Raw genomic sequence first — 16,051 nt, 5'->3', positions numbered from 1 at the left:
TATTAAACGTACTTAAGGGCATTCCTTAATACAATTTTATTAAATTTCTTGTTAATAAAAATACGCTAAATTTTTTTAAATAATTAATAATTTCATGAACAAAAATCTTGTAAAAATAATTAATATATTTTCCAAAAATTAATGAAAGTATTGATAAAAATTAGCTTGGCGGGCTAAAAGTCTAAATAAAAAATATTATTATAAAAATTATTATTTTTTTCTTATTTGAGATCACAGTTAGAAGTGACAAGTAATTGATAATTTAATGAAAAAAGGTTATTAATTTTTTTGAAGGAATAATTACAATTTTGTGAGTGTTAAAACAATGTGTACAAATGAAGATATCAAAAGAATAATAATATATATGTGGTGATATATATTTAGTTTTACAAAGTAGTTCAAATTTATGGTCATACGCCCCTAATACTTTTGTAAGGAGTAGTAACCCAACAATTAGTTGAGCATGTAGATGAGAGGATAAAATAATAATTAATTGAATAAGTGTAAGGATAAAAAATAAAATTTATTTAATATATCGTTTATATATGTAACAGATTGTTATATTATTTACATCAGACAACATAATATTTGCCTGACACGAGCAAAATCAAAAGGGGGAGAGGCATGAGCCCCCCTCTCTCCTTGTGCATGCTCGTGTCAGGTAAATCCAAGGTGGGTAGGAGAACATTTCTTTGTCCATGTAACAATTCACTATTGAAGTATTATTTATGTCTCTTTCACTTCACTTTTAAAGAGACTCTTATAGAAAGTAATGGCAACAAGCAATTTTGAAGAGAGAAAATGAATATATGAATGAATTGAAATAAATCATTAAATCAACTATCCAATGCATGCCCAAATTCATGTATTTTTCTACTCAAAACTTCAACAACCTCATATATTTCAACCATTTGAGGGTGTGATCTATCTCCAGAAACAAAACCATGAACAGATCCTTTGGCTTCAATGCAGCTCCATCCCGGCTTCTTCACCAAATCATTCTCCTTCATACATCTCCTTATATCTTCAACTTCAGTCCATCTATCAGCAATAGCTTGAAGATTACTGAGCAAAGTATAATATCCAGCATTATCAGTTTCCAACTTCAAGAGCCTGTGAGCCGCAAATTCCCCAAGTTTTTGGTTCCCATATACTCGACACGCCGAAAGGAGGGCAGCCCAGATCCTACCATCTGGAGACGAGACCAATCTCAGAATCATAGCGAACGCCTCTTTGAGCTTCCCAGATCGACACAACAGATCCACAATGCAAGTGTAGTGATTCAGATCAGGTTCAATGCTGAACCTCCATTTCATCCAGTGAAAGACTCCACACCCTTCATTCAGAAGGCCAGAGTGGCTGCAAGCTGATAGTAAGCTTAAGAAGGTGACGCTGTTCGGCTCCAATCCTTCCCCCACCATCTGATGGAAGAGTTGCAAGGCTTCAGCACCGAGGCCATGGGAACCGAAGCCTTCAATCATCGATGTCCATGTCACAAGATCTGCAGCCGCTATTCTGCTGAAACAGATTCTAGCAGATGAAATGCTTCCACATCTTATGTACATGTTTAGGATAGAGGTTTCTAAGGCAGCATAATCTTCCTCAGATATGGAGAAGAGATTCTTTAAGAAGTAAGCATGTATTCCCTTGCCGAGTTGTAGGGCACCCATATGAGCATACATAACAACAAGGTTACTTAATATGTCAGCTCCCAGTTCCAGCCCCACATCTTGCATTTGCCGGAACAATTCAATGGCCTCTTTAAAATGGCCACCAGCAATATAACCCGACATCATAGCATTGCGTGTAACGCTGTTCTTGAAGGGAATTTCAAAGAACATTCGAGCTGATTTCTCCAAGTCCCCAGACTTGGCATAAAAATCCAGCAACGAAGTTTGCAGAACACTGTCAAAGAGTCCAGTTTTAATAGCAAAGCCATGTATTCTTTCACCTTGAGAGAGATCCCCACTCTTTGCAGAAGCTGAAATAACTAAGGTCAATGTCTCAATGCTAGGCCTCACTTCACCCTGCATCCTGTTGAAGTACCCAGCAATTTCCTCAACATCCTCTCTTGAAATGTATGAAGCAATCAAAATGTTCCAGGAAACAACGTCCATTGTATGAATTTCACTGAAAAAGTTCTCTGCCTCGTCAACTGTACCGATATTAGCATACATTTTCAAAATGGAGTTTCGCAGAGACCCGTGAATCAGGAACCCAACTCGAATCACAAAACCATGCAATTGCCTTCCTTCAACCAGGCTTCCAGAGGAACAACAAGCTTGAAAGAGAACCAACATCGTCACTGGACCGGGTTCCAACTCAAACCGCATCTTATGGAACAATTTGAAAGCACCAATCATATTTTCTACATAAACATAACCTGAAATCATGGACGTCCAAGACACCAAATCCCTGTGAGACATTTCCTCGAACAGTTGACAGGCAGAGCCGGTGTACCCCCATTTCGCGTAAACATCCATTATTGTATTGCTAAAACAGACATCCGATTCAAAACCCATCTTAATTCCCAAACAATGAACAATTCCTCTGTACAGAATACCATTCTGAAGCAACAAAATCGCCTTGTTCAATATTGGGAGAGTGAAACCGTCATGTTCAACGCCCAACTTTCGCATTCGCCGATAAAGCCAAAAGGCCGAATCGCCTGCACCCCAATCAACATGGGCCTTGACGATTGAATTCCAGACGATGATACTGGGTTCTTCGACTGCCTCAAATACTGCAAGAGCACTCTCCAGGTCACCAAAGCGTGCATACAGAGAGATGAGCTTTGAAGCAATGGAAACGGGTCTGAAACTGTTTGAAACCACAAGCAAGGCGTGGGCCTTTTTCAGAGCTTGGAGCTCTTCGCAAGAGTGCAGGATTAAAGAAGAAGAAGAAGAAGAAGAAGAAGAAGAAGAAGAAGATGAGATGGGAGGCTCCGGGCTGTGGCATTGGGTTTTCAGGAGATGGGTTTGAAGTAGAAAAGAAGATTTTTGGATCGAAGGATTGAAGAGTGAAGCAACGAAGATGGAAGCGAAGCGAAGACGCAAAGAGCCATGACAAAGTGAACCAATTTTGAGAGCGTATGAAGAAGCAAGAGTGATAAAACTTTTAGCCCAACGGTATTAACTAACGGGGTCTTCAATTGAAATCAATTTATATATATATATATATAATAACTATGATTATCAAATTATGATATTAACCTTATTTGATTATAAAGATAAAAATGAATAATCTATATGTTGTTATATAATTAATTGGTAAGACGGTACATTATCCACAAAATAATATTGCATCACTATTATAATAAATATTTACTTTTTTTATATGAAAATTTTATTTATAGATGATAATAGATATTCGTCAAAATAAGATAATTAATAATAATATCTAATAAATACCTTATCTTGGTTGAATGAGAATGAGAAATTAAGCAAATTATTTGATGAGAATGAAGTAAATTACTTGACAGATGTGAATGGAAATTAAAAAAAAAAAATAAGATGCAAAGATAGAGTGAGGAAGGTATACCAATTCAAACTTTATTATTGTTAGTTTCATTATCCAAAAATAAAAATGGATTCAACATCCACTAAGTTACCTTCTCTCACATTCATGCTCATTACCCATCAGCTAATATACTTAGTTTTTCATCATATCTTTATTGGGTAATAAATATCCTTTGCAAAATCTATATCTCATTTAATTTAAATTAAAAAATATGTATTTATTTCTTACCTCAATTCTCAATCAAAACTTGGCATTTCTAATTGAGGACTATTGTTGAATATTGATTTTTTTATTTAATTATGGTAAACCTCAATTGGAGCTACTTGACGAGAGTGGATGTGAGCATACCCATGGGTCAGATTTATCGGGTCCAAAAAAGAATTGACACTCCCAGTCATCATTTCGTTTTGTCAAAACTATTTCTTGTAACAATCTCATAAGTTCTGTATTTTTAAGGAAGCAACACTGCCCTACAAAATGTTCACACAATACCCTACATATATTTACCATGTTCACAATCGAGGAAAGGATCCAAACGGTCAAAAACCTGTACCAATTAACTGATTCAGAAATGGTCGATAAACCTGTCCAAAATCAAGCTTTAAGGTTACGAAACTGCATGCCCGAATTGTCTTCCAAGGCTGCTTCACTGGTCTCAATTCCCTACATCTAAGTCCCATGCTCAAAGGACAATGACGGCTAAGGTTTGGAAACCTGGACTCAAAGCCTAAACTTCCACATTATGAAGGAATTGCTCTTAAAGGTGATTGGAAAAAACTACTAGTACTTTCAAACCATAGCAAAAACATCAAAAAGAATCCTTCCTTGGCGCCTTACTGCTTCGACAGATAACGCATCTGCTATTTATATTGTAGGACCAGGAATCCATATATGACAGTACTGAACAACAAACACGAGAAAGTTCTTACAGCCTGGCTGGGGCTGATAGAAGCTTTGTTCCCCCTTGGCGATCATAGCTCTACAATCCAGATTGTAGTGCAGCCTGATCTTGTTGATTAACCGCGACCATCAAACACAACAAATAATCCGTGCGAAGCCCATGTAGCAAAAATGACATCTGGATGACCATGGTAACTTCCTTGACCTGAGAAGACAGAAAAGAGGTGGAAATAGTTGGAGGCAGAGCATCTAATAAAGAGTGGAATTCAATTGGTTTGCAAAAGGGATTACCTGACTGATAAAGATGGCCTTGTTTCTGCCCTTGAAGATGCACTATGATCCCGGCAGCCTACCACCTTGCACCAGTTCAGAAATAGGTTCCTTCCCTTGGATCTTACAGCTCAATAGTAATGTAGTCTGCGAAGTGGGCGCATTCGCATGCAAAGAACGATTTTCATGCAACAATCCCAGACAAATTCACTGGAAGGGCCTGGGCCCTGGTTCACAGAGGGGGCGTAAAAGCAGAGACTGGTATCTTACAGACCTTTTTGGATGATAATCAAGGAATGGAAATAAAAGGACCAAATAAAATTTTCGAGGGCATATGGAGTAATCTTCAGTAGGAAATTCACAGGAAATAAATTTATCAAGATAACTGTATCTCAACTTCCTTCTAAGTTTGAAGTAGTTCAAATTTATCCCCGCATGAAATAGGAATGGCCGTAATGATGTGAAAGAAATTAGTAAACTCTAAATAGTCATCCTCATAGCATAGAAAGAGGATTCACTGACAGAAGTGTTTTAACTCAAAATACTGATGAAAATCATGAACCTAACGTTCAGATGTAACCTTGACATAGGCATATTTTACAACAAGCCAACCACATAAGCATACCATTTGGTAAAATAGAGAAAAAAAAAATAAAAAAAGACAAACAAACAAACAAAAATGTGTTCAATGTACATATTATATGTACATAATCTTCCTAGTACTTCACAAAAAATTATCAAGATACCACCCAACCCCAAGCAACGGATTCAGTTCAAGGAAATAGTTTAATGAAAACACATTAGGATCTCAATTTGTTTTTACTGGCAAATTACTGTGACATTCATGAATGTAAATAACTAATACTAGCATTTGTGAAGCATTAATCTAGCAACATTGAGATGTCCGAAAATTTACATCAACTCAAAGGCCCATACTCTTCTACACCAATATTTGGTTCCATAACAATTCATTTTTGTCAAAAATTTATATGAAAAAAAAAAGAATTGAATAAATCAATAACCGTTACAATAAACTCAACAACCAAAAGTCTTAATCCCATTAGGTGAGGTCAGCCCATAACCCATCTATAGTTGACAAAGAAATTTACAACTATTTTTTGAACCAGCTGCATGCCATGAACTGTCTTTAGATCTAATCGATAAATCAGAAAATTGAGGAGGTTATTCATTCCATGTCCAGATACGAAGTACAGTCCATGTCTTGGAGAGTAAGTTTCCCCGTGTATAATGCACTGATATGATCACAGCATAGAGGGAGACACTTACGGTTCAAACTTTCATGAATTGTTCCCATCCCTGACACCCACTTCTTTTCATCTAGTGGGTTCAAATTCAGATCTTTTTGAAGTAATCGAATTCGGTAAACAATAGTATCTGTCCTATCACAGAAATGCGCAAGACAGCGGTATGGAGGTTCATCAGAAGCTAATCTAATCAAAGCCATTGTTAAAGCCCCATCCACAGGTTTTGGGTCTGAAAGATTATTATCCCCCATCATCTTGACCTCCCTTTCTGTAGGAAAGTGTACTTCTTCAGTTCCATTAATATCAAGAGTTTTCAAATCCTTAGTGTAATGCCTAATAGCCTCACGTTTGGTGGCTTCATGCTTTTCTGCCAAAGTCAAGATACAAGAGAATCTTAAATGATAAGTTACAACAGTTTTCACCATTTTGAAGTTGCAGCAGCAGCAGAAAAATTCAAGCCATCTTCGGCCTACACCAGCATACCACTTGATTATGTCAGCATCTTCAAGAGCCATGAGTAAGCTGATTGGTCTAGGACGACCCATATGATTAGTAAATCCAGCCATTTTAATTGCTTTCTTTACAAGTAGTGTGGGAGCGGCAACTTTCACACACAACTTTGTCAAGTCATCAACTGTTCTTTCACCATACTTTTGCTCATTTTCTTCTTCTACCCTCTTCTCTTCTTCTTCTAATGCCTTTGCAGCCTTCTCAGGCTTCAAATATTTGTGCACTTGCTCTTGAAAGTTGTCATATGTTCCCACAAGCTCATCGGGCAATTGTTCTCTAATTTTTTGCAAAGACAGGAAATCACCCGCAGAAAGCATCCGGTGCCAGTTCCAGCACTCATCCAAAGACCCCAAAAAGTCATGTACTACCTCATCTGCCCAAGTTCTAAAGATTTGTCTGACTTCATTCTCAAGATGGAAGTCAAATTTAAATCCATTACTCTGTTTCAACTTCTTAAAAACATGACTCAAAATTTTCAAGCCAAGTTTCCTCCTATTAGTCTCCCTAGCATTTCTCAATTCCAAAGCTCTAACTTCTTTCTGCCTGAGGTACTTCTTCCGTGCCCTAATTGCTTTCTCAGACATAGGTGGATTCAAAATCGAAGGTGGTACGGCCTGAAGTTCCATCCCCAGAAAGTCAATCTTCTCAGAAACTGCACTGTGGATAGCTGTCTTCACTCTATCTACCTTCAATCCCAAATCCTGTACCAAGAATCTTAGAATCCTATTCTTCATATCCATAGTTAAAATCTTCGTCCCTGACGTGATCACTAGTATCTCATCCAAGTATCTGACCACATAAATCTTTAAGGGCTTATAGAAAACATTACTAGGCATAGAAACAAGCTCATTTGACTTATTCAAACACTCCCGATTTGTTTGAAGACGCAACTCTTGAATTTCTTTGTCAAACCCATTGAAGAAAATATTGATCAAAATAGAACTCAATCCACATTCTTGAGGAAGCCCCCTCCCTAAATAACACCCACCCAATTCGATCCTCACTGCTTCGGACTTAAATAACCTCTTTATCACATCGATCAGTAACTTATCCCCAATTTTCTCTTCAATAATCAAACATAACTTTTCAACATGACTAACATCAAACTTGTGGCGATCAAAATGCACAGTAAACCACCAACTGGGATTTTCCACAGAATTCTTAAGGTACCGAATGGCAGTGTGCCGGCCCATACCGACACGGCCTCCATACGCAAACGTAACGAAACGATCATCATAAACGACCTCTAACACCATCCTAATAGCTTCAACAACAACTTTGAGTTTCAAATTGGGAAGAACAAGTGAATTACCTCTCTTTCCAGAGGACGGAACCGCCACGCAACACGACTCGATGTCGAACCGGTTTCCGGCGAGCTGGGCAGCCATCTCTTCCAGAGAGAAGAAGTTATGCGCGACCCAATTGAGATCGAGCGGCGACGGTGAGTAGGGCTGGGCGGCATTTTTGTGGGCGGTGAGATTATGGCAGGCGGTGAGGAGTACGGAGGGGGAAGAGACGACGTCCCGGAGGAGGTTGGAGAACTTGCCCTGGCGGTATTGGGACAGAACTAGGGTTTTGAGCTGGGATTTAGAGAGGGGCTCGATGGTGGCGGAGGCCGGAGTAGGGACTGAGAGGAGAGGGAGCGTTGACTGTCGCCGGAGAGGAGATATGGGCAGAACTCTCAGTGAGGCGGCCCGCCGGAGGCTCAACAGCATTGAACGGAGAGAGAGAGCAGGTGAAGGGGGAAGTGACGGAGAGAGAGTGAGAACTCAGAGACAGCAGAGTGACTTCTATTCTACCTATTTATAGTTTGTCTTATTTTATTTTATTTTTTTATTATTAAATTAAATTAAGAATGACAATGGAAGCCGATCAATATTACTTTAAAGCACAGTAAATTATTATTTTAAAAATTAATTTGCTTTTAAATTGTCCATTTACAGTTTTTAAAATGCCAAATTAGCAAACGCTATATAATTAAACCCCAAACAAATTCCGATGATCGGACGATGATTGTTCGGCAAAGGGCATCATTGAAGTGAAGTCCTCAAAGCACACGAACATGTTCCCGCTCCTGTCCACATTACTTATCATTCGTCGACAGTTCTCTAAAGTGTACTACTCGTCGTCGATGCCAGTACATACCGCTTGGAGCTATTCCGTCGTGATCCCCCCGTCGTGATCAGCGTCGAAGATGTCGAAGACTTCGCAGAGCTCCAACTCGCACGCCAGGTCCTTGTCCAGCTCGAGTGTCATTCCCTGAGAGTCCTCTAACTCTAACGACTATTGTTCCTCGTCGACTTCGAGTAAGACGTCGAACAGCTGCGAGTCGAATAGATTCGGGACGAATGGGTCGAATAGCTCCGTCATTCGATCGGCGTCAAAGAAGTTGAAGGTGTCGCAAAGTTCTAAGTGGAGCATCGGAGACCCGAACCTGACAAACTCCGCCAAGCCAATACCCCCATTGCTTTCCACGTCAATATCACTAAGCAAGGGCAAACCCAGAGGATGGGCTTTCTTTACAAAATGGATTTTGTGGCCTAAAAAAATAATAATTTTTTTTCAAACCCCCCAGTAGCCCAAGCCCAATCCCAAGAGGAGCCAAGCCCAGCTCCCTTCCCATCCCCTTATTTTCCAAGCCCCTTTCTTTACAAAATGGATTTTGTGGCCTAAAAAAATAATAATTTTTTTTCAAACCCCCCAGTAGCCCAAGCCCAATCCCAAGAGGAGCCAAGCCCAGTTCCCTTCCCATCCCCTTATTTTCCAAGCCCCCCCCCCCCCCGCGCGCGCGCGCGTACGCAAGCCCAATCCCAAGAGGAGCCAAGCCCAGCTCCCTTCCCCTCCCCATTCCCTTCTTCTTGGCTTGAAAGTAGGGGTGTGCAATCGATTTTAACCGAATCAAATCGCCTAAAAATTGTGAACCGAACCAAATGCAATAACCGAACCGAACCAACCGACCAACCCCAACAAACCGATCTAACCGAACCCTAAACCATGCTAACCGAACTGAAACCGAAAATCGAACTGGAAACAAACTAAGAGACCGGCTTTGTTGTTGCTGCCGGCCACCTAGCCGGCCGACGATTCCGATAATCGGAACCGATCATCGGATTCCCCCAACCACGGTGACCCACATACCCAAAAACTAAAAGCATCTAATGGTTGGATTTTAGTAGATCTAGGTTTCAAAATTTCAATGTAAAAAAGAAATAGAGTGCAAACTTACCAAAAAACCATTGGTGCAATCTTCGTCTTCGTCTCCGGCCTTCGTCTTCTTCTTCGACATCGACGACGGATGGTGGAGGGAAAGAGAACAGATGAAGAGATGAAGTCAAAAAGACTTCGGCCAATGCCTAATCCACGAAGCTTCGAAGAGCCTTCGTCTTCCCCATCGCCTTCGTCTTCCCCTTCGCCTTCGTATTCGCCATCGCCAGATCTGTGAACTCAAAATCGAATCGAGATGAAATGCCGAGACGCAAGAGAGAGATAGAAAGAGAGAAGAACGAAGAACAGAGAAATGAAATGTCGTGCCCGCGTGCGTGACTCGTGGGGGGGGGAGTTCAGTTCGCGCGATGGGGGGTGTGGCCGGTTCGGTTCAAGTGAGTGAGGCTATGTTTTACAAGTTTTGTTCGGTTCGATTTTTTTGGTATTTTTATCAAAATAACCGAACCGAACCGAATAACCGATTTTTAAATAAAAATATAACCGAACCGAACCATTATTTTTGAAAAATCGAACTAAATCGACCGAACTTTTCAATTCGGTTCGGTTAGTTCGGTTTAACCGAACTTTTGCTCACCCCTACTTGAAAGCCTAAGGGTGAAATGATTTTTGTTCATCTTTAAGCATACATATGCTATGGTTATTCCTTATCTTGCATTCAAGTATATTGTGTGGCATTATGTTCATATTAAAATAATACTTTTAAAATTGTTATTGAGTTTCAATGCTCATGTTAGCATATTAAAGGTGTAAAGTAACGAAGTTTGTATTTCTAAGAAAAAGGCTAAGCTTGTTGATCATTTATACTATATTGATAAAAGCAAAAGAAAAATGATATCTTTCTTGAAGTTAAGGAGTGTTTAGCCATATTTCTTCAAGGAGGTTCGTGTTTTGTGATTGTGAGATGTGAAAAATTGTATGTAATCAAATGCGTTTTTGCAATCAAGTTGTGCGAACTCTGTTGAGTTTTATATTATGGCTGTTTTGATAATGACTGCACTTATGCCAAAATTTTAATATCCTCTTATAATATATTTTCTTAGGTTTATTAATATATTTTATATTCTTATTTAAAATATTGATTAAAGATATATTAACTATATCTTGGGACCGACGCGTGATATGTTAACTATATCTTGATAAGATATCTGGAGGTTGCCTTAGTCAAGGAATGTTGGTAGGATTATCTTTTAATATGTCTTATTTATTAATATTCTCATATGTATTAAAATGATTTTAACTATATGCTTTATTGATGTATCTTCTTATATGTCTCTCCTTGGGGTCATCCTAAGAATAATGCATAAGTAGGTTACGGCTTTAAATAGTTTTATAATGTATTTGTATTGCACATTTTTTGTATTTCTTTATTTTTAATTTCTCTTTTTAAGTTAATGAATTATATTAAATATGCATCTAAAGCTCTTACACTCCTATTTTTGCCCTTTTATTGTTTTCTTATTGGTGAATCTCACGGTTGGAAAAAAAAATTTGAAGCCCCCTTAGGTAAAAAATCCTAGGTCCACCCCAATTGCTAAGCATCGTGGCCAGCTCCTCCTTGCTTAGAAACTCCGGCCCGACCGGCCTCAACACGGTTTCCAACTCATTCCTCATTATAGTCCTCTCATCGTCCTTGTCGATCATTGTGAAGGCTTGGGCCAACTCCAAGTACATCTTCACCGATAGTTCCAACCAGTCACCCATGTTGGAGTATGTTGTCACCCTTTTCTCTCTTTCACTTCCAAACACTTGTGTGTATTTCTAAAAAAGAGGAATTGTATTTCTCGGTGGAATGAAATGAACAGTCAGAGTAATTCACCTTTTATAGGCAAGGTTTTACTAGAAATTAAACACAAAACATTAACTCTTCTTTTATTTTTTCTTAGAGAATACAACAGATTTTATTGGAATTCAAAACGCCTTCTCGATTTCATCTTCCAATGTGTTGGATTCATTATGCTGAATTGTCTCTTCAATTTCTACTCGAGGCTTTCCATCTTCTTCTATTCCAAATTCATTTGGTACTCATTGATTCTTGAGTAAGTTTAATTCCATCAACCCAACGTATCCAACAAGAGGAATGGTAGCACGTTCTTCGGGGTTGCCTTGTCGAGCTCTAAAGAGAGTGAATCGGAGTCGAATGACAGGGGGTCCAATCGAGAGAGGGAGAGGATCTTCTCAGAACTGAAAAAAAGTTTCAAGTTGAACTTGGTGTCGAGTTTTATGGCTACCTAAAATTTTGGGAGAAGGGGAGAGACAAAGAAAGAACGGGGGAGATGAGATGGGAGGAGAGAGATTACATGGGGAGAGATTTATTTTACTATTTCCAATGAATGGATGGACATGTTTGTAACTTTGTTGTGTGGCTGCGAATAGAAAGTTGTTTTCTTTTACTTTTCTCTATGAATTTGTTTCTAAAGGCAGTCTTTCTTGAGTGCAATTTTGTGCACCTACTTTAATAGAGGTGCACATAATCTCTGTCAATTTTGTGGAGTCCCCGTCCCTTTTCTCTCTTCTCACCTCTTCTCTTTTCTTCTTTAGCAACCCTTTCCCCGTCGCCTTGCCTCGCCGTCTCTCGTGCCCCAAATGACATTTTTACCCCCAAACTAGCGAGGGGTTAGTTCACCCCATCAAATGAAGGTGCACAAAATTGCACTCATCTTCTTTTCGTTATCCTTAGAAATATTATCTTATCAAGCTGGCGAAGCAACATCATCAGCTCATCCTCACTCAGCGACAACTCCCCCTAACTCAACATTTCTCAACACTACCTCAAGCTCCTGCCTCGCTATCTTATCGTCATCGTCCTAATCTATCATCTTGAAGGCTTGAGCTAACTCCAAGTATGCGTCCGTCGACATTTTCGATCAGTTGCCCCATGTCTTTGATAACACGCTCTTCGAGGTCCGTTTGTGGGTCAAAGAGATATAGACACTAGTTGTAACATGCCTTATGCCTCAACTTATATTTAATATATTTTATATTAATTAATAAAATAAAATTATTAAATGCATTTAATTCGTTAGTAAAATTCTTTATTTTTTATTTATTTTTATACTCAATAACGAAGAAAAATTTTACCACAAGATTAAGTTTTTTTTTTTCCAAAATTTAAGTATAACGTTGCATAAGAGAAAGTAAAAATGAATAGTATTTATTATTGTCGAGATATAATAATAAATTATAGTTGAGAGAGTATTTATCTTCTATTTTGAGTTTTCAAGAGACTTGTAAAATAGAAGGCAATCAGGAGCACAAAGTATCTCTTGTGCAATCTTTCTGATGCTTAACTTATCCTCAGCTAAAAACAAAAAAGAATTTAGATAGATTGTGTAGAAATTTTTGTATACTTCAATCGGATTGATCACTATCTATTTATAGAAGTCAAATGCCGACAAATGAAAGAACATTCATATCTTGCGGGATTGTTCGTTACAGATTTTCAGGCGAAGAATTTGGAGGTGAGTTGATGCTTTCTTGGCAATCCATAATTCACAGGGTCCCTCAAAAATTATATTTCTAAGATCAGACAAAGGCTCTCAAAATCATCTCCCAATAACTACTCTGTTAGGAATGTCTTCCAGATCTATTTCTTTCTCTTGGATTTATTTTGGACTTGAGTCCATCCTTTTTAAGCACATCGACATCAAAATCATATAATATGCCTTTAATTATTTTCTTACCTATAACCCTTTGTGCAACATTAGTTAATTCTTTTATTGAACATCGTTTTTAACTCTTATTTTAAATTTTTTTAAAAATAAAAACATCATTAAACACAAGAGTAATACTATTCATCTTTAATAGATATGAACAATGGTAATGTGACAGTTCATGTGGATTATCATATGGCATTACACATCTATTAAAAATATAAAAAATAAAATCTATTGGGTGCCCTTTCATCTCCCCCAAATAAACTATATAGTCCACATGAACTGTCACATCACCACTATTATTCTTACTAGAAATAAATAACATTACTCTAAACACAATTCTTAGTTTTTCACACAAAAGCCACAGTAAAATAAAAGAAATCCTCATAGGTTAGATTAAATGCACTAAAATACTCTCATTTGTCACGTTATTTAGCCAATAGCAAAAAGGGTTGTTTACATGACAAATAAAAGCTCCTTATTTATTTAACTTTTTGTGCTTGAGAAACTAAATTTTAGAATTTTTATTTTGAAGGAGGAGCAAGAAAAAAAAATATATTACAATCTATGTGTTAAAAGGAAAAAATCTATCAAAAAATTAAAAAAAAAAACTAACAAAATATAAAGCCCAAACCAATCGAAAAATAGTCTCAAGGAGATTGTTGAGTCCCCCAAAGATTAAAACTGCTCTGAGAGACTTCAAGCTCTCGAAGATCAAAAGTAGTCTTGCGAGACTCATGTCTCTTGAAGACCAAAAATAGTCTTAGGAGACTAAAATCTCCCAAAAACTAACACACAACTTGGAAATTAGTACAAATTCCAAATAATTGTAAGATCTCTGAGAACCCGTCGTGGGAAAATCTCGAATAAAACATAAACATGATAACTCTAGCATTCAAAAATTTTTTAAGAAAATTTCATAAATGATAGATATTATCTATAAAAGTCATAATCTTAGTTGATTTCGAAATACTAAGTGTAACACTCTACTTTTTCGGATGTGTTATAACTTAAGACAATTTCGGCATAATAATTTTTTTTTCTCTTTAAACTAATGTTAAACCATATCATTCCTTATATCCATCCCAAAATTTTCATAAATCTATCTTGAAAGAGAATCATCATGTACATCAAATGCGGAAGTTAGAATCGAACCTTAACTTTAACATTAATCATAAATCAGTTCTTACATCATCATTTCTCAAAACGTTCAAAATTCAAGGCAGCAGAACTTAAATACATAGACTACATAACATACATTCAATTTATTATGCACTTTGCTAAGTGACATTTCATACCTCATTCATCATTTTTTCTGCTACAATCTCCATCTGTAACGTTTGAATATTCTAGGGACAAAACTCAAATTAGATGATGAATCATCTAAGTAAGGGAACAATAAATATATTTCGTGTATAGATGCAAAATGTTATTTTTCATTTCATTTTGGTTTGAGTCAACCATACCTTAATGCTACTCCTCATTTTTACAGCCTTCTTACCAGGCAAAGGTGTATGAGAACACCCTTGGAAAAGCAGCAGTCTCGGCCCGTATTCTCAAACCCTTATGCGAATGCATGATCAATAATATCATCGTGTACATATGTACATTTCATCATAGCATGTAAATGCAATCTACATGACATATTCACATCAAGGCATGACAACATGATAAAATCATTTACATAAAATCAAATTTTGGGTCGAACCATTTACCTTTTAACTTAAAATTCAAATCACCTCGAAAAGCGTGTATTGTCTCGATTTGCGTGCTAAGTCTCGAAAGTCGTACAGTCACTTAATTTGAGCCACAAAGCATCCTATTCATTATATTATTCAAATAAACATTAAAATCTATTTTTTCATAATTTATTTGTATTTTCCTTCATTTTTCCTATTTTTCCTCGATAAATACAAACTAAATATTTCTAAATATTTCTCTATAACAATTCATAAAATAACTTTCCTAATTTTCTAAACAAATTTACTCACCTTAACTTAATCTCTCAGACTTTCTCGGTATGCGTGCTTTGACCTCGAAACGCGTGCCTAATAATTTCCTACCTTTAGCATGCTCCTCGAGCCTTAAATTAAGTCTTAGAATTTTTTAGAGATTTTTCCTTATTTTTATTTCTTTTTCTTTTTTTCTTATCCTTTTTCCTATTTTCTTTTTCTTCCCTCATTCTTCTTCTTCCTTCTTCCCTCTTCCCCTATACCAGACCTGCGCGCACGACAGCCTTCTTCTTCATTTACGTAAGCCATCGCTTGGGCTTCCACCATTCGGCACCGGCCTCGCCAACTACGCCTGACCCCATGCAACAGTCGTTAGCCGCGCTACCATGGCTGCGCCTGGCTGCTGCCACAGCAGCCTCACGGCTGCTATGGCCATTCTTCCGGCCATATCTGCTGCTTCCAACCACCACCTCACGCCCTCGGGTGTCTGCTACGGCTGCCCTGCTTGCCATCTTGCTTCGCGTTGGCCATGGCCGCGTGAAGTTTGCGGCAATGGCCACTTGCTGTTGCTTCCTCTTGCCGCCGCAACCAGCCAGCCTCCATCTCTCTCTCTCAATCTTCCTTCTCTCTCTACTCATACTCTCAATCTCTCACTCTCAGTCATGGCTTTCATATGAGAAAAAAATTAAATTTAATTAGTCACATTCACTATAAATGCTTAGCCTCCAAGCACGCAGGTATACACACACACACACAC

General features: G+C 37.9%; 2 protein-coding genes across 2 annotated transcripts; both read right to left on the bottom strand.

Moving 5' to 3' along the window:
• Positions 1-778: 778 nt before the first annotated feature.
• On the bottom strand, positions 779-3,639 carry LOC127788219 (putative pentatricopeptide repeat-containing protein At3g01580). Its single transcript, XM_052316330.1, has 2 exons — positions 3,611-3,639; positions 779-3,114 (listed from the first exon to the last, which is right to left on the bottom strand). Exons 1-2 carry the CDS (start codon positions 3,637-3,639, stop codon positions 837-839), a joined length of 2,307 nt encoding a protein of 768 aa, XP_052172290.1. The 3' UTR covers positions 779-836.
• A 274-nt stretch (positions 3,640-3,913) lies between these two features.
• Positions 3,914-8,223, bottom strand: LOC127787864 (nuclear intron maturase 3, mitochondrial). Its single transcript, XM_052315921.1, has 2 exons — positions 4,711-8,223; positions 3,914-4,624 (listed from the first exon to the last, which is right to left on the bottom strand). The coding sequence occupies exon 1, from the start codon at positions 8,177-8,179 to the stop codon at positions 5,876-5,878; it is 2,304 nt and encodes a 767-aa protein (XP_052171881.1). The 5' UTR covers positions 8,180-8,223; the 3' UTR covers positions 3,914-4,624; positions 4,711-5,875.
• Between the last annotated feature and the right edge of the window lie 7,828 nt (positions 8,224-16,051).

Source organism: Diospyros lotus, chromosome 13 (genome assembly GCF_014633365.1).
Source record: "Diospyros lotus cultivar Yz01 chromosome 13, ASM1463336v1, whole genome shotgun sequence".
Taxonomy (NCBI): Eukaryota; Viridiplantae; Streptophyta; class Magnoliopsida; order Ericales; family Ebenaceae; genus Diospyros; species Diospyros lotus.
This window is presented reverse-complemented; position numbering and strand designations above follow the sequence as displayed.